General features: G+C 33.5%; 2 protein-coding genes across 4 annotated transcripts; both read right to left on the bottom strand.

Annotated features, from left to right (window-relative positions):
* Window positions 1–2,116: 2,116 nt before the first annotated feature.
* LOC114725291 (uncharacterized) lies at window positions 2,117–9,834 on the bottom strand. The gene is made up of 6 exons (XM_028911789.1): window positions 9,697–9,834; window positions 9,279–9,331; window positions 8,847–8,924; window positions 8,026–8,617; window positions 7,591–7,884; window positions 2,117–2,149 (listed from the first exon to the last, which is right to left on the bottom strand). The coding sequence occupies exons 1-6, from the start codon at window positions 9,832–9,834 to the stop codon at window positions 2,117–2,119; spliced, it is 1,188 nt and encodes a 395-aa protein (XP_028767622.1).
* A 1,179-nt stretch (window positions 9,835–11,013) lies between these two features.
* LOC114725293 (katanin p80 WD40 repeat-containing subunit B1 homolog) lies at window positions 11,014–20,434 on the bottom strand. 3 transcript variants are annotated; one of them, XR_003738407.1, is made up of 19 exons: window positions 20,086–20,434; window positions 19,318–19,448; window positions 18,714–18,831; window positions 18,188–18,414; window positions 17,965–18,067; window positions 17,307–17,377; window positions 16,775–16,849; window positions 16,543–16,686; window positions 15,440–15,617; window positions 14,441–14,953; window positions 13,849–13,905; window positions 13,504–13,769; window positions 13,283–13,408; window positions 12,934–13,008; window positions 12,703–12,815; window positions 12,334–12,450; window positions 12,159–12,227; window positions 11,464–11,621; window positions 11,014–11,372 (listed from the first exon to the last, which is right to left on the bottom strand). XR_003738407.1 is itself a non-coding variant. In XM_028911792.1 (18 exons), the coding sequence occupies exons 1-18, from the start codon at window positions 20,108–20,110 to the stop codon at window positions 11,561–11,563; spliced, it is 2,469 nt and encodes an 822-aa protein (XP_028767625.1). In that variant the 5' UTR covers window positions 20,111–20,434; the 3' UTR covers window positions 11,052–11,560. The 3 variants fall into 3 exon arrangements, 2 of the variants coding, with proteins under 2 accessions (XP_028767625.1, XP_028767626.1); XM_028911792.1 differs by having other exon boundaries at window positions 11,052–11,621; XM_028911793.1 differs by lacking the exons at window positions 19,318–19,448; window positions 20,086–20,434 and having other exon boundaries at window positions 11,052–11,621; window positions 18,188–18,419; window positions 18,714–18,837.
* Window positions 20,435–23,255: the final 2,821 nt, after the last annotated feature.

Here is a 23,255-nt window from a genome sequence, read left to right as displayed (position 1 = left end):
ATTTGCACGCGCGTTAGTTGAGATTGAGATTCATTTATGCTGACTCAAATGCAGAAGTATTTTAAAGTATAAACCCAAATCAGGAAGAATAGTGTCAATAATATCAATTTATTAATATAAAAAACGTAATTTTGAATAATCATTAACATGTTAATTGTAAATGGCAAAGGTGGAACAAAAACAGAACTATGCCGAAACGTTTATGCGAAAGTAAAAGAAAGGGGAAGCAAATTCGATTCTTGGTTTGGCCAGGTTGGATGGATGCTATGAGGGAGGGCCCCGCGTGGAGATAAATGGGGGAATTATTTATTCTAAGGCGAAAATGGCCGCCACCAGGAGATTGAAAGCCACGAAGAAGACGGTGACCCAAACCTAAAGTGCCCTTAAGAATCATCATCAGGCCAGACAAATTACAATGGATCCCACCGGCAGCGTCTCATTCAAGGTTTGCTACCGTGAAATATTATTTTAATTTTTTAAAATATGTTAATTATAAAATTATTTTGAGATATTCTGAAAATGCTTCTGAAAAGGGGGAAAGGCTTGAGCTATCTTTTTTTTTTTTCAAAAAAAAAAGTTTTATAGTTACCTATTATTGCTAAAGTAAAATATTTACTTTGGTTTTGAATGTGTATGACACGTTTGAACTATATATGATTGAATTATTATTACTATTGATTCTTTATTCTATGTTTAGGATTTTAGCTCAGAGTGAGATTCTCTTTAGATTTCCCACTGCTTGAAATCTACCTGATTAAACAAAAAGAATCCTGGGCTAAAAATGTCTTCTTCTTCTTCTTTTTTTGACCTTGCTAAAAATGTCAATTGGGACAACGGTTATTTGTGTTTTTATTACTTTGTTGAAAATATTGGCACAAAGGCTATTGACTATAGAAATACATTAATTAGATATGTAATGCCGTATTTTGACAAAAATGAATGCCCCAGTGAGTCTCCATGACCATCCTATTCGTGTTTTGTAAGGAATTTGGAGTGAGTCATTGTTGAAAATTCGTAATTAATGATGAGTCATTGTTGAAAATTTATAATTAATGTGACATTTTATAAGTCTCATACACACACATACACACATAAATAGATCACAATTAAAAAAAAAAACGCAATTAAGATGGGAGTGCGGGAATCAAAATTTATGATCGGCATATTATCTTATTGGATTTGTTCTATCTTAAAGTTGAATGTTTGGTAGAATATTAGCAGATTAAATAATTCCATCCTATGATGGATTAAGTTTTCCCTTTCTTTGGTCAATAATAGTTGATTCAATTGATAAGGAATCGACTGATAACTTATAATATCGTGAATTCACGTCTTGCTACCGATGTAAGGATCTTGTTAATGGGCGATTTGTAAGTATCTTTACAAATGCTTTCTAGGTAGGACCTGACTCTAATAAATCCTCAAGAACTTTTGCATATAAAAAAAAAAAAACCCTTTCTTTCTTTAATCGCATTGTTAACAATTCCACAGAAAAGCTTTGATGCCACAAAATGAATTAATCATACGTTACCTACCCCAACCTCATTATTCAGTCTTAGTACTCTATAATCTTTATATATATATATATATATATATAATATTTTGTGCTTACTAATTCTTTCTCATACCCAGTCAAGTGTTCAATGCCCTAAGCAAAGTTGCCTCTTGCGTTTAACTTTTCAAATTCTCAATTTTTGGGGTTAAGTACGTAACCGTTAGAGTCGTTACACATTACTGCCGCTACATAACAGTCAAATTTAGCATCTTTTGGGTAAAGAAAGTAATTAATATTAACACAAGATATGTGAGTAGTTTGTCGCAATTAGGAGCTTTCAATGCGTAATTATAAGGAATTCACATTCGTCATGTGAATGAGTAAATGATCATACATGCACCTAACCTTAAGTTTTAAAAACACTTTAATGATCAACATTAAATGCCATCATGGAATCCAAGTCATTCTCTCTATTTCTTTCTTATTTCTTTTTAATGTGGGCTTTATTACTTTAAAAAAAACCAAATTAATAATCCAAAAGGCAAACTTTTAGCTCATGATGATCATGATTGTTAGGAGTAGTTGTTAAAAATTTGTTAATACCATACTATACTGTACTCATCAGTATTTCTTTGAAGCTGTGTCCATCGATATCTGCATATTCATCATTTAAACAACTTAAAAATCATATAAACGCATATATAATACTGTATTTGGTTTCTTGCTGTAATTGGAATAATAATTAACAAAAAAAAAGAGGAACAATGAGCTGAATATGATATTACCTCAAAAATTAAACAACTGGGTGGGAAAAACACATGCATGTAATTTTTTTTTCTCAACACGCATGAAGGTAATAATATGTACTTTGAATTATGTTTATTATTAGATTGAACAAAAAAATGGCGCTTATTTTATGTGTGTGTGTGTGTGTGATGATTAATAATATGGGAAAGAAGGCAGATGTGGTTAATTAATATATTATATAATTTGTCCAGGCACATGAGATACTAATTAAAGAACACTGTAGTCCGTAGCAACTCTGACTATCTTTGTTGTTATATCATTTATATATGGAACACAAGGGGCGTTGGTAAGCTAAAACACAAATATATTTTAGCTATGTTTAGATATTCAAGATAAATATACTAAGAATAAATTTAAATAAGAGTGAATTAGATAATATTTAATTAATGGCTTCGTTAAAAGTGATGTGAGCATTTAATATAATAGTGGATGCGAAAGCCAAGTGGCACTGTCAAGCTTGGGAACGAGAGTCTTCCTTTTTTTTTTTTTTTGAATTACGTGATTTGCTAATATTAGTAAATTAGATGATTTTTTGTCAAAATTTTAAATTCATAGGTGGACAATGGTGTATGGTAGATGGACACGAGGGTCAATGCATTGGCAAAAAGGTCAGGGGGGAGACAAGTGTCCAAGTGAGGAGTGGGTCCCACCCATCTTAAAAAAATGGCCACCCCATTTCAGGCGCCACCCTCATCCCCTCTTATCCATTCTCAACTCACACGCCATCCATTGGCTTAATCTCCCTCCAGCAATCAATCCTTCAATAATTGGTATACTCCTATTATTTGTCCACTTAGATTTTTGTTGAGATAGCATCTATTTTAGTTTATCATGTTGCTCTTTCCTGTTCTACATATAAAACACTTTCAGCCGTAAATTAAGAAAAAGTGATTGATAATATGCTCATATAATTTTTAGTCCTAAAATTTGAGTTTATTTTAGTATTAAAATATGTTAAAGTGTCTCAAACAGTGATAAAGTGGTGATGGGAACTTACTAAATGATACATGATCGAATCTTGTTCACCCACCAACTATTTCTTTCTTGTTGTTTGTTTCCGAAACTGTTCACCACGCTGCGTTTTGAGAACTCATCATCCTATATGTAATTGTTCTTTGTGTTGTACTACTATTTTGAAGACTTGTTTTTTTATTATTCACATAAAATCTAGTTAGGTGTCTTCTGTTGAGTCCACGTCTCTACTTTTAATATCATTTATGACACATAAACAGACTTTAACATTTTTGCACCTCCAGGTACTAGCATTTTAAGATGAATTAAATTTCGTGGACTAAAATCCTCAAATTTTAGATTCAACTTAATTTATTATATAAATCCTTAATTTATATAAACTCTTAATTTGTTAGATAAGTTCGAAATTGATTTTTTCTTTTCAATTTCACTATTTGCATGTCGTGGGGCAACGAGGGGAATGACAATATAAACTAGAGTTGTGCAAAAACCCGGTGGTCCGGTATGGTTCGGTCCAACCCGAACAAACCCGGTCCAATCTGGTCCAGAAAAAATTGGCTCGAAACAAGATTGGACCAAACTGGACTGGACTGGTCTCATCGGGCTGGACTGGACTAGGGACTGACCCCTCAGACCAGTTGGTCCAGTCCAGTCCAGCCCGATTTTTTTAAATTATTATTTATATAATTTTAATTTGATTTAATTTTTCTATATAAATTTTTTATCTATTCAAATAATTAAGATTTATCTATTAACTTTCGAAGTAATGAGCATGTATATATATTTTCTACAATTTAAGATCTATATTGATGAGAATTAATTAATAAAACATGACTTCATTGGGAAATTGAAAAGGAATGATCAAATTTGATAAATTTTGAATTAAAATATGTGCAAAATTTTATATAGTAAGTTACAATCTTGCCTCCTATTGAAGAAATTTTTTTTTAAAACAAAAATTAAAATTAGCTCTGGACTGGTCCAGGCAGTCCAGAGGACCAAGTCCAGTCCAACCCGACCTCGGGTTGGCACTGGACTGGACCAGACCTCGAGCTGTTTTTTTCAGCCCGAGATCTTTACTGGACCAGACTTCGGGTTGATAACAAACCCGGTCCAGTCTAGTCCATGCACACCCCTAATATAAACATTCAATGAAGATTAGAAAGATGTGAAACATATCATTAGTCAGATTATGTCTGTAAGATGAGGTGGGAAAAATTAATCCGAGGAAAGAGCGAGAGAATAGTTTTAAAAAAAAAAAAAGACATCCTAGATGGTTAATTATTTAATTACCGTAGCTTATGACTACTATATGATCATTAATACCTAATTTTCTTTCTACTGTCCTGATGAAATCACACGAGAGGCGTCGTTTTAAGAATTTATGTTCAATGGTTGGGTGACTAAATATATGATCGTGATAGCTAATAAAAGCCTTCCAATCAAAGTAATTAAACTTTGACTATTCACAGTTAATAATAAACACAATCTGGTGGATCTTCAACTGCCACCACTGAACACGGGTCGTGGCATCTAATCACTCCAGTCAAGATAAGAATCTTCCAAAATAACAAGTATAATTATCGCCTGAGTATATTGCAAGTTATTTCATTTTATATATATATGTTTTAGTTTAGGTGAATATTTAGAAGGGAGAATTACAATTAAATCCCATACAAAAGAAATAACTACTAAAAGGTTTAATAACAACTTAAGCAGTTTGTAATGACAAGTTCTAGAGTGAAGAATAATAATCTCTGAGACTTGTTTTGTAATTTTTTTTTTCTTACATGAAACCTCATTGTAATTCTCCCTATATTTGGAATTGCTTCTGGCCAAAACAAACGTATTTAGAACTTTGATCCAATTTGGTGGATTTCTAATTCTCAGCTCATCAAAAATCTCTTTAACTGGCCAAGTAATAACAAGAAAATACATAAAAGTGAGCTTCACGCCACAACTAATTTAACACAAGATTTTAAAAGTATTTTCAATTACATATCTCTTATTAAATCAGATTTTATTTGATGTGGAACTTCTCCGTTTTCCCAATATTGAATTAAGTTTACTTACACTTAACATCCCTCTAATATATACCAGATTTTGTAAGAAAACACATTAAGGCATTCATCTTCATAAAGTTACACATCAATTTTGTCTTGAACTCTATTCATTTGATTTTTTAAAATTTGGATTTTGATTTTTTTTTCTAGATCTTTATGTTCACTTAAGATCTTTATGATGACCGATTTTAAATTAATCGTGTAGGGTCAAAGTTCTAGTTTTGATAAGCATAATTAGGAGAAACAAAATCTTGTGAACATATGAGTAACTGACCATTCTGACACACCCTCCAATTATTAGTTAACCTAAAACTCGGTTTAAATAAAAGTTTAGAGGGGGAGATGAAGAAAGAAGAACATGAAATCCATACGTGACTTGACAATTGACTTGCCAAAGAAGAGATGTTATTTACATGTGTGTGTCTATATATATATAGTTAATACCATTGTTAATTTCTAAAAGTTCACTTCATTTTAGTTTACTTAAAATAAAAAAAACTCCAGAAACAGTTTTTTTTTGGGGCCTTAAAACCTTATTTTCCAAACAGATTCAAATTGTTGATTGATCGCCAGGGATAAATTAGAATCAGTAGTTTATTATCTAATAGATTTCTCAACAAAATTTCAAGGACTAGGACTAAAATATGGTCAATTATTAGAAACTAAAAATGATATTAAATCATATATATAACATTTATAAAATGAGATGTTAGGTTTAGGTTGGTGAACCTTCTGTAACCGCAATTGAATTTTTCTCTTGAGTGGACCTAATAATTGTGACTTGAAAGTTATTCATGAAAAGTAAGGGATTAGCTCCACTTCCTCCAATTGTGGGAGTTACCTTATTTTTGGTCCATTTGATTCTCCTATCGTCTCGTATTGCTAATGGAGCAAGTTTTGGCACTCTTTTGCAACTTTCATTATTATTATATTCTCCGATTTTGCTCACACCTAAATCTTCTGTACAAATAATGTTTTTAGCCATTTTTATCATACACACGTGTCCCTTTCCTTTCCTTTCCTTTCGTGCAGTCATTTCCCATTACATTTTGTGTGTGTGTGTGTGTGTGAGAACAAGAAATGATTGCTTGCTGTGAAGGGAACCATGTATCTTATGTTCTTATTCTTAGAATGGTTACTTCAAGTCCAGCAAAAGAAATTTCCTCCCTAACAATTTAATCTTTTTTTTTTCTTTAACATTTCTATATATCAGTATAAAAATATAATATTTTCCATTGTTATTTTTTTTTTGAGATGTTTATTAAATAAAAACACAATACATATCAAAAAGAAATTTGAATTTCAGATACATATTAATTTTTTAGAAATAATAGATATATAAAATGTGTAAAAATGGATTAAATAAATTTTAAACGAAAGAAAATGATACAAAAATTTTAATTACCTTCTGGACTGCAAAATTAAATTTACGGGAAAATTCTACAAGAAACTTATAGATATTTGGGCTTGAGGTCCAAGCCCATGTTATTTCCATTACTTAAACACTTTGCAGTTCACACTATAGTCCAGCAAATCGACAATTGGCCCAATGTAAATGGGCTAGGTAACTCCGGAAAGCCGAAAACAAAAGATACTCTTAAGTCTCGTGTGCAATAATTAATTGATTACAACATAGAAAAAATTGTATTTTAAAAAAGGGATATGATCTCTTTATATTTTTATTATTTAATATTTAATATATGTAATAACAAGTATTATTCTTTATGTTTTAGAAAGCACATGAAATATTTTTGTTATTTATAAAATATATTGTTTATCTTATTTCCTCCGTTTTTTCAAAGGAAGCTTCAAAATCTGAAGTTTTGTTGCATTAGAAACTTATCATTTTGCAATTTGATTTAAATAGTCTAAATTCGATTAAAATACCCTAAAAAATTTTCAAAGTATAAAATTAAGTAAATTTGAGAAAAAAACGGTGCGGTATTGATCATAACCAGCTAGTAATTAGTACAAGTTTGTTGACAATTGACATTTATATATCCCAAAAAGAAAAAAAGAATAGAAATTTTTGTACGAAGATGACCTTGGAATTTGGAAGGTCTGTGATCATTAACCAAACCCTAATCATCAATTTACTCTCGCTCTTTCCATTCCGTTCACAATCAAAGATGAATTACAAATTAGTTTACATGTCAATTTCGTATCAATAATGTGTGATGCTGCAATCTTTCTATTATTTCTTGGTCTTATTACACTCCTTGGAGAAGCATTATTAATATTCTCAGCACATACTTTTTCAGAGACCTTATGATGATTATACTTTTGGGTCGCTACGGATGATGATTTGATCGTAAAATCTTGAAGATCGAGTGAGTTACTGAGTTTCTGGGTTACAAGGTCTCTGAGAATTAGGGCAGATTGGTACTCACCAGTGGTCTTGGGGTAGAAGACAAGAGCATTGTTGGTGAGAACAAGTAGGTCTACGAAAAGCTCCGTTCTTGATTTTATGGTTCTGGTGCTGATTCTGTATCTTATGGCATCCAAATCCATGTGCCTCCTGATCATCTTCTCGTACCTGCGTGTCTTCTGTTTCAGAGATTCATTTATCAGTCGGAGGATGTCAGTATATAGTATGTTGCATGGTGAAATTAAAAATGATCAAACAGAAACATATGAACATGTAAGATTGATTCAGTACTTGAACTTAACACACACACACACACACACCTGACTATACAAGCGATGTTTAAAAACAGAAGCAGCTTTATTTTCCACCATAGAGTCGAAAATGGAGAGCAAGTATTCCACTTCGTCGTTTAAACTTTGATTATTACAGTTGTTGCTGGTTGAAAATTCTTCAAAACCAGACACGACATCATCATTGTCATCTGATGAAGTTGTGTCCGACAAAGACTCACTGTCCCTCACACTGCCAAGTGTGAGTGAACTTGAGCTGCTATAATCCTTCCTCTTCCTCTTCCCACTCCTCGTCTTCAGATTACTCCATTGAAATTGTCCTACGTTGGCAGAACAATAACATGCCGACAAGTCTGCTGCACTATTTGAAGCTTTCTCGTACTCATGACAACAGCCTGCAACTCCAGCAGGCTTTGTCTCTAACATGATCTCTTGATTCTCAGCCTCAGGAGAGAAGTTTTCTGTGTTTCTGTGCGTGAAACTCCCAGAAGATAACTCATGATCTTTTGGTATCGTCTCTTCTGTGCAATAATTATTATTATTATTTTGCCCACCGCAAGAATTATCGCTTTCTTTCTTGTTGGTCTCAGGCTTGAGGGATTTAATTTTTGATTCCAGAAAGCTGAAAATTAAGATGTTTTAATTTTTTTTTCCTTTTAATGAAGACAGATCATCCTCAATCATGTGTGTGTGTGTGTGTTGCTGTAGAATTAATATTCATAAAATATATTAAGATATGCATCAATGTTTTAATATATAGTAAGAGCTCTAGTAAAATTACTGAGGTTTTTGTAATGAAATATATAAAATCATGAAGCTTTCCGAAGAGTTTGATGTCATATAAAACTGACCCAATTGAATTTTCAGAGAGTTCCAAAGCTCTCTTCAACTCTGCTACTCTTTTCTTTGTAAGCTCCTCAAACCAAGTCCTTCAAGTTCGTACGATTTATCACAATAATAGAAATTAGATACAATATATATATATTTGATTTATATATGCTAGATATGTATTGAATATATATTTTTTGCCTGATAGATATGTATTATATACATATGTCTATATGTTACCGAATTATGAATTTGATTTATCATTGGAAATAATTTAACATTGGTTGGGTCTCATGATCTTCCTTTACCACATTGTCAATTATACATTAGAGTAGTAATTCACCTTTTAAATTATCAAATAATTTTCTACAACGCCCAATTGCGAAAAGTAAGCATAAACACAAATACGCATGTATGTATAGATATGTATGAATGAAGGTATAAATTATACTTACGAGCAAGCCGCAGAATATTGCTCTTTTAAATCTTCATACTTAGCCTTACAAACCTGCGAAGAATTACAATGTATTTATTAAAATATATTATTTTATAGTTTTTGTGGAAGATCATTTTCATGGAATTAAGTTGACTTTATGTTTTCTAAAATTAGGGACAAGTTTTGCACGTTAATAGAAATTATTAAGTAATCCTATGTAATTAAATCTAAAATTAAAATAGTATGATTATAATATTATATTACTTCTAATGTATATTTTCTTTATATTGGTGTTCCTTAATATTAAAAAAATAGAAGCAGTCAAGACTCAAGAGCAAAAACTAGGGGGAAAAAAGACGTAAAATTTCTCTTTTGAATTAATAAGTTGAAAAATCAGATGTGAGATTTTGTAATCTTTTTGGAGGTTTTGTTGTTACCTGAGGAGTAAAAACGTAAGAGGGAGTTCGAGTTTGGAGTTCTGAAGCAACGATGTGCCAATTTTGAGTTCCATGACGAAGAACTGCTCCACCCAACAATAGCTCTTCCCACGTATTCCATCTTCCTATCTTCATCATCGTCTCTTTTATATATATATATATATATATAGAGAGAGAGAGAGAGAGAGAGAGGGGGGGGATGCTGCTTCTGTTTGTGTATGCGTAAATGTGTGTGTACAAGTCTGATGCAAAAAAATAGTGCGTCCTTAAATATTTATGTTAGGGTTTGCGTGAGAAGACGAGGGATTTGTTAGATGAAAAAAAAAAAGATTATAAAAGATTGGTGATTTGATTTCTAATATCTTTTTTGTTGTTGTTGCGAACATTCGATTTCTAATATCATATCAAGTATAGATAAATATATATCCCCTTCGTCTATTTTTACTGTATTGTATTGTATGTTCCCTCTTAGCGGGGGATGAAATTCAAAATTTAAACATCCGATTTCTATGATATTACGTTTTATGGGAATTTTTAGCATTATTATCTCTGCAATAATATATATAATAATGATCCGACATATAAATTTTTATTTTCCCAAGAAACTAAAAGATTTAAAATTTTATTAATAGATATATCTTGTAAATATAAAATTTTATCTATCATGAGATCTGTTAAAATTCGTAATATCTTATCATTCCAAGATATCTAGATATAAATAAAATCAATAGTTACCCCATATATTAATAACCCTAAAAGCTTGGCGATATAAATAATTTAGAGCTGTGATGCGCGCGCACATACACAACCTTTTTTTGTTAAAAAAATAAAAGTAGAGTATTTTTGGATAAAGTAAATTCGGCTGCTATGTTAGGAATTAGGACACCAACACAAAAATTTGCAATTGTTCATAAATAATGTAGCAATTATGAAGTTGGGCAAGACCATCAAGTTAACAATCATGAAGATATTTACTTTAAAAAAATTGGAAACAACTGGCTCGAAAAAGGTAATTGGAAACAACAATAGCCAATAGTTATCATTTCTCATAATTCTTCTTGTCATTGTCATAAATCCGTAAAAAATAGTAGTTTTCTCCCCCTAAAATGCTAGATATATATCTGGCTTCACATTTAATTTTTATTTATTATCATATTAAACTTCATACATCGTAACCTTAACAGTAATATAGAAGATCAAGTTTTTAATATTTACACTGTTGTATAACTAATTTGGGAAAGGGATCTCCATTCCCTTCAGTCACATTTATTAGCCGAGAAACCACAGTCAAAGCAAAATCGTAATAACAGCAATTTCTTGAATTCAAACTCCAACAAAAATCAGAACTGAATCAGTTTAAACAGAAGAACTGATAATTCATTTCATTGATCATCAAGAATACATACAAATTTCTAAGGCTTCTGCTATTGCATCTACATGAACCTGACTGGTACATTTGTTGGTAAGGATTCAACCCACACTTGACTAAACAATGAAGGATCCGAACTAGTTTTTAAAAAAAATCTAAAGAAAGGAAGAGAGAGAGAGAGAGAGAGAGATACGTACAAACAGATATACCCTTGAAAAGCTGAGGAAAGATGCTGCCATTTTCAGACGTCCATAAGATATATGAGATATGTCTCGTTCAGCTCTTTTTATAACAAGACGGCGCTCTGCTGAGGACAAAGCCAAAGATGACAGCTACAGGCACAATTCAAGCCAAACTGTTTTGGTTGTGACTTGTGAGTACAGAAAAATAACACATACAGGTTTCATGTTTTGTCTATGTAATCCTGCGCTCCCAAAGAGTAATGCGCCAAGTGGCACTTCATGAATTAGCTGACGTTTCATCAAGTCCAAATCTTCAGGATTGTTGAAGAACTAAATTTAACTCCTGGGCAGACCTAGCCAACAAACCACCTCTCCTGCAGCAGAAATCAGATCATTTGTAATTCCTGGCGAACATCATTTTACAGGAATTTTTAGAGTAAAATGCATCCAATTCCAAAACCGAAAAGGGTAGAAGGTTATACTTGATGTATAAAAAGAAACAGACTGAAAGATTGAGATACCGGTTTACTTAAATAAAACTGAGGGATTAAGGATTGACCATTGACGAGGATCATGGGCAATACAGCCGTACTATGCTAACCTTTTTCCAACACAGTAATTTCATTTTCATAGTCATACAGTTCTTATAAAACAACACGTTCAACCTTTTAAGGGGGTCTTTGGAAGCATCCAAAAGTGCTTCTCAAAAACACTTTTCCACAAGACGAGTTAAACTCCTCCACATATTTACTTCGTACACCGTGAAAGCACTTTTAAAACTCCACCCAAACACCCCCTAAGTTATGAAGTAAAAAGTGGCAAGGACTTTCAATTCATTCTTTATTGGAACTCTTGGTCTGGAGCATTGCTTTTAGTGCACAAATCGGTAGCACTAAAGGCTGCGCGATTACCTTATTAGCAGCGGAAGAATCTTTTGGATCTTTTGTAGTTGCATAAAGCACTGGTTGCAGTATTCCCGTCTGCCCTCAAGATTCCATGTGGAAAAAGTGAACCTCATCAAGTTAGTTTTATTCACAAGTAACAAAAGGAGACAATAAAAAGTGTGTGGAGATCAAAGGAAAGCACCTCTGCTCTGCATGCAGATCAACCCCAACAGAGGGAGGTGCTCTAATAGTTGAGTGTATTGTTGGTCCAAAAACTGATACAAGCTTCAATTGCAAATCTAGTGACAACTTTACATGCCTGCACAATCGAAAAATCAAGAAACCATATCTTGCTGAGATTTAAAGGAAAGGGACGCTCCTATTAATTTCATTGCTGAGTTTCTAAATGAAACTATAATCAGCCATATATAGCAAAAGTTTTGCTTAGATATATACACTCCTATTACGGGATCAAGGTCCACAAATGGGGTCACACAAGAGTTCCCAATTCCTCCATATTGTGAAACCTATCATGGAGAGTTTTCCTGCCACTATATTTATAATGAATTACCTTTCTATCTTGCTGTCCAGCAATCCTATGAGCACAGGAAACAAACAAGTAAACAACTCTAAGGAGAGAAGGTCTGTCTTCTCCGCAAGAACACTAATAACATCTGCTTGCACCTGCATAGGGATTCAGAAGGAATATATGTGCAAGGAGGAACCATCAACTCATAGTTAGAAGCAACAAATATGGAAAAGGCAACAAGAAATTGTAACACATACAATTCAAGATACTTACAGATTGGTCTGGCAGCTTCCTCAGAGCATTGATTGCACCCTTAATATCATTCCGCTCCCAAAAATGTCGCACCACCTGCAAATGCACGTTAGAACCACTCACTGATTATAAGCCCAGAATGTCTTCAAGTCTATTATTCTTTCTTTTCAGACCCAACAAAAAAAAAGGTCTATTATTCTTTCTTTGCTCCTGTAATGAAGCTTGTCAAACATATAAAACCATAAAAGCATACTGCTGAATACTGTTGTTCCAAGGCCAATGTTAATGCAGCCAGACAACAACCACAAAATTGTACAGTAAACTACTATGCGAATAATAATTGTTAACACAAGCATGCAGCTAAAGTTACCTGTACTTTTGTCAGACGTGAGCGAAGATTACTTAAAGTTAGATCATGAGTTCGCATAAGACCCTCAATGATTTCTCCTTCATTTGCAGAGTTCAAATCCCTTTCAGAAATTTGAGGCTCAACTTTCTGACAAAATCGCACAAGATTAATTTGACTGAACTCAACTAATTCAACTTTCTTAAATTTCATGAAGTTTATTTCATGCGGTGAAAGAGTTTTACCGTGATCAAATGAGAGTTATCAACCTCACATGTGGCAGGCATGGAGAGTGTAATTTTTGGATCTTCACTGATGTGTATTCTTTCCCTGCTTTCACTCATCATGTTGGGGGAGGGATTACTTTGACCATCATTGGCATTATTAACTATTTCCCTCGTTTCACATTTGGTAGTGAGGGATGAGTTAGTTTGATCTTTGTTGTTGGGAGTTCTATCTTTTCTTTCAAACCTCTCAACCAGAGAACGGGTCCTTCCTCGCACTACGGCAACTGCCAGAAGCAAAATTTAATATTATACCTTCAGTGGTCATTCTAACATACAAAGCCACATTAGTAAGAGATGGCAAACCTCCATTGACATATTTAACTGGACTAATCTCCTCATTGCAAGGGATGGACTCATTACCTGAATAAAAAGAGAAAATTACTTCCAAGAGTAAAACCAAAAAAAAAAAACAAGTAATCAGCCAGAGTATACAGGTCATACTTGTGACTTGTGAGTTGGCTTATACATGGCATCTCAGCTTTCTTTTTTAAAATTTTTCAACAGAAAATTGAAGCCAGCCACAAGAAACAAATATCACCATATCAGGGTAGCAACTCACTAAAAAAATATTTTTCTATTTTTATTAAATATTAATAATTATTTAATTAACGTTATTATTTTATTGATTATCAATTAATAAAATAAAATATTTCATAGAAATTAATAGATTAGTAGAAAAAAATTCATAGAAATTAGAAAGAAAATAAAAGCTCGGGTCATGGTAATAACCAGTTATCAAATTAACAAGAGAAATAGTTTTAGACAATTATGTCATGTAACAATAAACTTACGATGTGTATGTGTGTAGGAAGAGAGAAGTAAATAGGATAAGGTAAGATAATAATGACATGGATAGGAGCAGTCGACCTGTTCTAATGTAATACCAAGAACTTACGTGAATCCTGTTCAGAGAGTTTGTGTGGAGAAAAAGCCTTGTCAAATTTGTCTGCTACGCTCTTGATAGGATATTTGTCTTCACAAGAATCTTTGACTTCATCTTTAGATCGCAGCTTGTTAAGATCTTCTACATTGTCTAATTTACTTGTCGTATTCTCAAAAGTTCCAGAACCCACATCTGTTGAAAATTTTTCTGCATCACTTATTCCAGTAGATGCTCTCCGTATATGAGTCGGCTTGAGTAGCATCCCAGGTTTTGTCCTTGAAAAATTGATAGCTTCTTTCCCAGTTTTAGCTGGGTCATTACCACCAGAAATGTCCCGAGGTACAATGTTTGGCACAAAGAAAGACTTCCTATGTGCTTGTTCATTTGATTTTGTGTGAACTCCAGTTGTAGGACTCTGCTTCAGCATTCCCAAATTACAAATTTCCTTGGAATCTTCCATGAGATCAACTTTTGGAGAATTGGAAGAGGCCGATCTCTGTAAGGAAACAGGTTTCCCTCCAGAAGCTTAACGAGGAAGAAAAGAATTTTATTAGATCAAGAATTTGGAATGTATTGAGAATTAAGAATTACAAATAACTGGGATCTGCATTCATCATGCCAAATCCTTCGTGAATGCTAGTGAGTAAATTAAACTTCCAACTTAAGTCTCTAGATAGTTATAAGTAGAATCCTTCACCCCAAATAAAAAGATTTGATACAATGAAAGCAGCATCTTATAAATTCATCTGTTAGGTGATCAGGATGTAAAAAACCATATTTTGCAAGTAAAATTTCTAACAAAACCAAATATTATATCAAATTATTCCTTCAACAAACCTTAAAACATGCAGGGATGCAGTTCGTACACGGCATCAAGATAAAATAGGTAATTTTGAAGTATCAGAAGATTAATACAAGTTGGATTTATCAAATAGAAAGATAAGGGGGAAAAGGAAAGGCAGAAGGCGTTTAAAAGTGTGACTTAGGGAAGACAAAATATAGGCAACTTACAATCGATATATATGTTCTTTATCTCTTTCGGTTCACTGTCAGGAGACATAAAGTGCAACCCAGAAGTTGGTCCTACATCCATCTCCACTTTCTCTGGTTGATTCTCCTGAAAACTGAGCTTCTGATCCACACCACCTTTATTCTTGGGTTCCAAACCAGTGCCATATGGCTCAATAAACTAATATATAAAAAACTATGCTCAAAATAATGACGGAGGAAAGTTACAAAACCAAGAAAATAACACACTGACATAGGACAAGCATAGAAAATGGCAGAGAAGGGAGAAAGAATTAGGGAGAGAAGAGGGGGATGGGGGAGGGAGAAAAATTCTGATATTTTATTTCATCAATTAAGATCGTCAAAATCTACAGCCCCGAGGATCATAAAATAAACCACAACACATATGCTGAAAACAAAAAATGAAACTATAACAGAGATAATCCCTAATATCAAGCATGCCAAAACTAAAAAGGAAATAACAATAAGCCTCTTGATTCTTGATTTACAGATAATTACCCACATTACTCTTTTTCCCATTCTTCATTTCACACATCAATAAGGTTACTTGACAATCTCGAAAGATTATAATGCTTGCCAGTTGCCACAGTCATATCACCTTTAATGCCGTAAGAGCAGATGATATTAATATCCATTTATGACATCTTTTTAATTTGTAATTTGGGAATCATTGTCTTGGATTGGGGATTTATTGTTTGTTTATCGATCCTTTTGAATTTTAAAGTCTTTTGGTATCTCTTATTCCTACTTTATATTCACTTGATCAATGCAAACTAATTTGAGTGGCGGTATACAAGGCATGTAATGTCATAAGGATTTTAGAATTGTTATTAAATCAAAACGAATTAAGAGCTTTAATTAGTTGTTCTTGGTTCCTATTCAGTTCTGCATAAACTTAAACCTCATCTTCGCTATTGGCATAAACAATATACAAATTATGCCATCATGTTTAGAAGTTATTGATGTCATCTTGCCATCAAGTTACTGAGTATGAAGAAATTCATTCTGAGCTACTCAAAAAATTATAAATAAAAAAATCGTGTTGCACCCATTTGGGAAAAAAAAAAAGTCATAGTGGATCCTACTGATATATCTGCAGCCCAGACTCCAATAGAATTTCGGTAGTACGAGCAACCCAAAAGTTTCCCATCATGAATACAGAGGTCACCAAGAGTGGTCCACCCCATATCAACAGTGTCATGACATATTACAGGCTCCCATGAATACACCTGGAACATATAGGCATCACAAATTATGTTTGTGTTCCCTCCCAACTGCTGCATTACTAAATAATCTTATCATCACAACAATCTGTACCTTTAAACCATCCTCAAGCCCAGCAAACAGAGCCCTTCCATCAGGATGGAAAGCTATTGAGCGTACTCCTGTAGCCTGTAGAAAGTAATTAGTTTAGTTTGAATAAGAGAAGAATAACTTTCATGTGTGAGACTAAATTTTCCCTATTTTACGCACGCACGCACGTGCACACATAACTAAAGTGCTTGTGCATGTGCTTGCACTTGGGTAAGCATACAGGCTTGAAGAATAAAAAAAATAGAGCATGTTGTTGACCACACACTAGTAATTTTCACCCAAACTCATCAATAACCAACAACAATGTGATGGTCGGCCCAAAAAACTAACAACATGATGGCTCAATGGTAAAAACTGTCAAGAATTATGCCTCGTTGCTAAAGTTACCAATGAGTTTTCATACAAGTGGTATGCAACTGAAATAGATCTTCAGAAGAAAGGACATGAAAGAAGCAAATATGAATGCATAAACATAAACTGAACAAAACTTGTTCTTCTTAAACAGTAGAAAATGAAAATCAGAAACATTAAATACCTCACATCGAGCAGATCCAATCATTTCAAACGATTCTAAATCCCAGAATTTCACTGTTCTGTCTGCTGAACCTACAAAATGTAATTTTAATTTATTATACATTATGTTTCTTACCCTTTCAATACATTTAGAATTGTAATCACCATGTGTAGGGGGGTCAATGGACCCAAACATGAGTAGGAATAGGAAACCCCTATTGATGTGCTACTCTCCTTCCCCCAACCCCCCAAGTGAGCCAAAAGCAGCATGCTCTATGTACTAAAATTGCATGAGTTTTAATTAATTTTGACCAATAATACAAGGCAATTTATTTATTTCCATTTAGCACTAAAGATGATATTAAAGAAATTCCTGGGTACATTGCATGTATTTACACGCATCAGCCCAAATTTAATCTGAATGCAGAGGGCCTGCAGCCTGCCAATCAGAATGGGTAGAAAGTTGAGACATTGCAGGTTGCTTGAACATGCACGCAACGCACCCTAGAATTTCAATTTCTCATGATATACGTGTCAAAAAAATTTCTTATATGGAACTACCCCATAGATGCAGCTAGTCATTGTTCAACAAGAAATCCTTACAAAGATACTGCATGTATGCAACAGAATATGCTTCTACCCCACCAAACTGCTCCAAGTTCACTGAGTCACTAACTCACCTGTAGCTAGAAGAAACTCAAGTGGATGGAAATCTATGGACCTAATATGTCCTTCATGGAACCCGAAGTCATGCAAGAGCTTTCCAGCAGTTAGATCCCACACCTGTGCAATGGTGAGGTAGATCCATAGGCTCATTATTTTAACAAACGTTAAAATAAAATGTAAAAACATAACAAGGCCAAAGAAATTGCGCGCAATACGACAATGAATTCACATAGCTACCTTCACAGCATTATCAAATCCACCAGAAACTACCCATCGGCCATCTGGAGTAAATTTGATAGTACTAACACCTCGGCTATGACCCCTGTATGTGTGAATGCATCCTTTTTTCCGTATATCCCAAATCCTGAGGTTAGTATCCATGGAGCCAGATGCAAAAAACTCACCAAACGGATGAAACTCAACGGCTGTGCAGTTGGATCTGTGTCCAGTAAGAGTGCGAACCACTATACTTCGAGGATAGAAGCAGGTCTATTAGGAGCTTATTGTTAAATTTTGAAACACAAATCCTATAGTAGTTCTCAATTTGAAAAACCGAGACCTCAAAGCGATAACAGCACTCCTTAATTCACCTATAAGGTGATGCATGTAATGTAGATTATCTGGCATGTATTATAAGTGGAAACAGACAAAACTTCTAAGTTTATGTTAAGCCAATTCTTCCCTACTGTCAAATCTGAGCTCCCCAAATAACAAAACTATACAATATATTGCCCAAAACTTCAGCTCACGGTCATTCACTTACTCTTTGCTTCTTCCAAATCCCAGAGCTTTATTCCTCCACTTGATGCCCCAGCAAGAACTAACGCTTCTGCTGAATCAAAAGCCACAGATTCAACTGGACTAGTGTGACCACACAGGCTCTGCAAATATTTTCATTAGACGGAATTATTAGGTCAGAGTCATAGTTGGCATTGCTTCCATCAAACAGTAGTCCTATACCATGATTAACATCCAATCAGAAGAAATGCCCAAACGAACGGTTTCCATGAGCAACTATGGTAGAAATTTCCAGCCTTAAATTGACTTCATAATGAATGTCAATAGAGCAAAAACTATACAAGGAAACACGCTTTTCATCACGCTGTATAGATAGCATCACGTGAGATGAGGTACAGATTTCGGCTTAGTATTTAATATGAACCTGAGAGGGCATTCTTCAGTCACATACAAAATATAACTCCCAAACCGCTATAAAGTGCATATCAGAAATAGAACTTCCATCAAGGGCTTTAGCGGCCAAAAAAAAACAAACAAACAAACACAAACAAAAAAAAAGTTATCCTTCAAGGGCTTTTGACCCTGCAGTAGCCGTACGTCTAGACAACAAAATTTGAAATCAAACTAACCATTAAAGAAGTTGGCTTGCCAATCGTCCATAGATTGACCTTGTGATCATCCCCTCCTGTAAGAAAAAGACGACGTGCCTTCTTCCCAATACTTAGACAATTGACGTTCGCTGAATGGGCCACAAATTCCTCTGTAGTTGTTTAGCTTAGGAAAGGACATTATCAAATAAACAAACATCTATACTCAACAGAGTCATCAACAGACTAATCAAGATTAAAAAAGAAAAGGAGAGAGGAAAAAAAAAAAAAAAGCAAGACCAGAATATGTCGAACCAACAATAAAATGGGAGGGAAAGAAAAAGCATGGATATAACACGTTAATTCGAATATTTTCCCTAGATTTCCAAAATGCTTCAGTTGATCTAAATCATCTAAACAAGAATGAAAAATAAAAGCTAAGATTACATTCCTATCTGCCCCGATTTCCCAGCAAACAAGCATAGAGCAAGACCTACACTTTTGACTTCGTCATAATTTCCATTTTGCTTCGAGAGCTTCCTACATTTTCATTTTGCATCAAATTTGTTTCGAAAACCGAAGGAGCATCCCTTATCTTCACAAAACAGAAAACCGAAATTTGGGGGGGGGGGGGAAGAGTTTGCGGTTTCGACCAGTTCTGCCAGATTTCAATAGAAAGAGCTACTGGTAACGATGGTCTCACCAAATAAGACACAAAAACCAGTTCAATTTCAAGATTAGTAAAGCAGAAGCAGTTCCTGCTGAGCATTTTCTCTCAAATAATGCTTTATCCTCAAATAAACAGGATACGTAGTTTGTATCCTCGCTTAGCCATCTTTGCTTGGAGAAATCAGAAGCCAGCTTCCGATTCTGAAACGAAGATTCCTTCCGGGCGACGAAGTGATGATTACGACTTGGTTTTACTTCAAAATAAAATAAAAATATATATAACTGCTGCCACTCTGCGACTGCAACTGGGATTCAGAAAAAGAAGAAGGTAAAGAAAATGAGGAAATTTCACATGGAAACGGACGTTAGGACGAAAGAATAATTCCGATTCAACATTGAAAAATGTTTTTCCTTTCACAGGAAGCAAAAGAAAAGCATGGTGAGTCCTTTCTTCCTCTTTTGTGAGGGCCTTTTTATTGCTGCTTGACATAAAAAGAATGAAGCCGCTGGAAATCCAGATTTCTGACATGTATCAAATACACTCCTTTCCCTGTTCCTCGCTCAGACCAAAATGCCCCTGGATTCTTGCGGTTGTCCGCCCGAAATTACATAAAACCCTTCTTCTTGTCTTGTTGACGTGTCAGTTGCGGCCACAGTACTTTCTTGTATGGCCACATAATATTCATTAATTATTTAATAATATAAATTATTCTGCCAAAAAAATCATATAAATTAAATTTGAATAATTCTACCTAATTTAAATTACAATAATATTAATTATTAATTTATTATTTTAAAAATAATAAATGTTATTAATCATGATAATAAAGACTACATGGACACACCGAAACTTGCTGGCGCTTAGCAGGTCTTCATAGTTTCCTTTAAATGAGGGTCATTTCTTTTTCTTTCAATATTTTTGCTGAGTTGGTGGTGCTTGCATCAGGTCAACTAATTTATCTGCTTGAGTAAAATGAACTTTATTCACGCCAAACTTGAAAGGATCGAAAGTTATTTTTAATTAAAAAAAATTAACGTAATGGGTTTCAGATTATCTGGCTTTCTTTAATTGCTTATATATAATCAAATTAAAGACCGCATTAAACTAGCAAGCTTCACTTAAATAACCCAAGGGATGCTTTAATTAACGTATACAATCACATCTGCTTTAACATTGTGGATTTGATTTTTGAAATTAATACATACCATTTTACAACTAATTTCTGAATATTAAGAAAACTAGTTAAATCAGTTATTTGTAATAAATAAATATTTAAATCAGTTATTTGTAATAAATAAATATTATATTTCTTAAAATATATCTATTAATCATGTATATTAAAACTAAACTCGTTGACATGTGTAATTATTATAGAAATTACTTAAAAGTAACATGAATAAATATTGAAAACAAAATAAATTGATGTTTTATACTATCTCTGATCATAATTATAAAACCTTATTTATAGTCTACAAACGAAATATTGTAAATAATACTAGAGTTACTTCTTCCGGGGTGTTCATACCTACTTTTGTTCTAGATTTTTTCTGTTTATACCTAATTTATAAGTTGATTAAAAGAGGTATTAGTTACATAATCAGGTCCATTAACAATAAAATGACGTAATGATGTGTAATTAATAGAAGTGTCAGGGAACAATTGTAATACTCACGGAAGGGAGTATTATTCCTTGAGTCAATGGGTCAAATGAGTAGAATGAAGTAACAAATTGGAAGGGAGTACATAAGGCAGGAAATTGACCAGTATCAAACATTAGGATATTCCTTTAACTATAATCACGCGTTTAATTTCTTCATGTTTAATTTTTCATTATTTAATGCAGACAGAAGCTTAGAAAGGAAAGTTTGTGCTTTGCTTTATTTCAATCATTCATTTGTGTTCCCACAATATGGATGGCCACACATCAACTGCATTCTAATTTAATCGGTTATTAATCATCGTGATTAACTAGTCGCCTATAATTAATCAATTTGACTCTTCCCTGTGTGTATATATATTTGATTAATGTCTCTCATAAACTTTAATTTAATTGGAATATTTATTAAATATGAATATTAAAACTCTAACTACATCTATTTTTAATTCGCCGGGGTGTTTGGATGACAGGAAAAGCATTTTTAAAAGGTATTTTCACACAAATTGAGATAAGACTCCTCTCACATACTTGTTTTGTATATCATAAAATTATTTTTAAAACCGTGATTTGGCTTCTAAACATTCCCTTATTTCAAAAAATTTCCAAAATCACTCTCTAAAACCAAGCATATGGCATGGCATCAAGGAGACACATCCCATTATTGAAGTGTGTAGCGTGTTGCGAATGTGCCATAAACTTTTATAAATTCCACGTACTTGTCTTGGATATTTTATTTAATAATAATTACAAAAGCATCCATGATGACAAATCACATGGGATATTATATATATGAAATTCTAATGACAAAGCCGTGATCTCCTCCGAACGGGGACACAGGCCGAAAGATCAAACAAGGGGGCAAAATTTTCCCCTTACTTATGCTCAGTAAATTAAACTCTAATAAAAAAATATACTCCTCCACTTCTTAATATAAAACTCATTTAACTAATTTAATTAGATTAAAAAAGTTAAGTAAATTAGTTAATTATAAGAAATGTGACACGTTTTTCTTAAAATATCATAATCATCTTTCTTAATACCCATTTACCTCTTTTACTTATTATGTTTGAATGAGTATCCATATGGGTAATTTAGATAAAATTAATAAATATAAAAAATGGGTCTTATATTTAAGATCAAAACCAACTCAACAATTAGGTCATATTAAAGACCGAAGAGTACATATAGATATAATATGAAAATACATTATAAATACTTTATAAAGATTGCGTAGCTAAAAAAAAAATGATTCCCACTTTATTACCCAAAAACTTAGCTTTCCCTTTTGTGTATAAAATAATGGGGAAATCACAAATAAAGACCCTCGAATTAGTAAAATCACTCTATGGTCACCTGAAAATGCGAAATTACCATGAAGGACCCGGTCTCAAATTGCAAATAGCAAATGTTGGTGAAAAGACGAAATTGCCCCTCAGTGATTTGAACCTGCTGAACCCGCGGCACGTAGTCCCCCCACTATCGACAACTTCCCACTGTTCTCTACATTCTCCCTATTGTCTCCATTTTCGCGCACCTGCGTACTGCCATTTTGCCGTAAGAGTAGTGTGGAGAGGAGTGTTGAGACGGTGAAGAGCATATTTGCTGTGACAAAGGTGAACAGAGCAGTGGTTTATTGGCATTGTGGAAGGGTTC

This window comes from Neltuma alba, unplaced genomic scaffold, assembly GCF_004799145.2.
Source record: "Neltuma alba isolate B1F8T4 unplaced genomic scaffold, ASM479914v2 tig00012240_pilon, whole genome shotgun sequence".
Lineage (NCBI taxonomy): Eukaryota > Viridiplantae > Streptophyta > Magnoliopsida > Fabales > Fabaceae > Neltuma > Neltuma alba.
This window is presented reverse-complemented; position numbering and strand designations above follow the sequence as displayed.

Excerpts from the sequence above, each read along its gene's own strand:
- LOC114725293 (XM_028911792.1), bottom strand. The coding sequence starts at position 20,110 with ATGGCTAAGCGAGGATACAAACTAC. Across the intron at positions 15,618-16,542 it reads TCTGGGCTGCAGATATATCA|TTTATTGAGCCATATGGCAC; the intron begins GTAGGATCCACT and ends TTTATATATTAG. Across the intron at positions 11,622-12,158 it reads ATTCTTCCGCTGCTAATAAG|GAGAGGTGGTTTGTTGGCTA; the intron begins GTAATCGCGCAG and ends TTTCTGCTGCAG.
- LOC114725291 (XM_028911789.1), bottom strand. The coding sequence starts at position 9,834 with ATGATGAAGATAGGAAGATGGAATACGTGGGAAGAGCTATTGTTGGGT. Across the intron at positions 9,332-9,696 it reads CTTACGTTTTTACTCCTCAG|GTTTGTAAGGCTAAGTATGA; the intron begins GTAACAACAAAA and ends AATTCTTCGCAG. Across the intron at positions 8,925-9,278 it reads CAATATTCTGCGGCTTGCTC|GACTTGGTTTGAGGAGCTTA; the intron begins GTAAGTATAATT and ends ACGAACTTGAAG.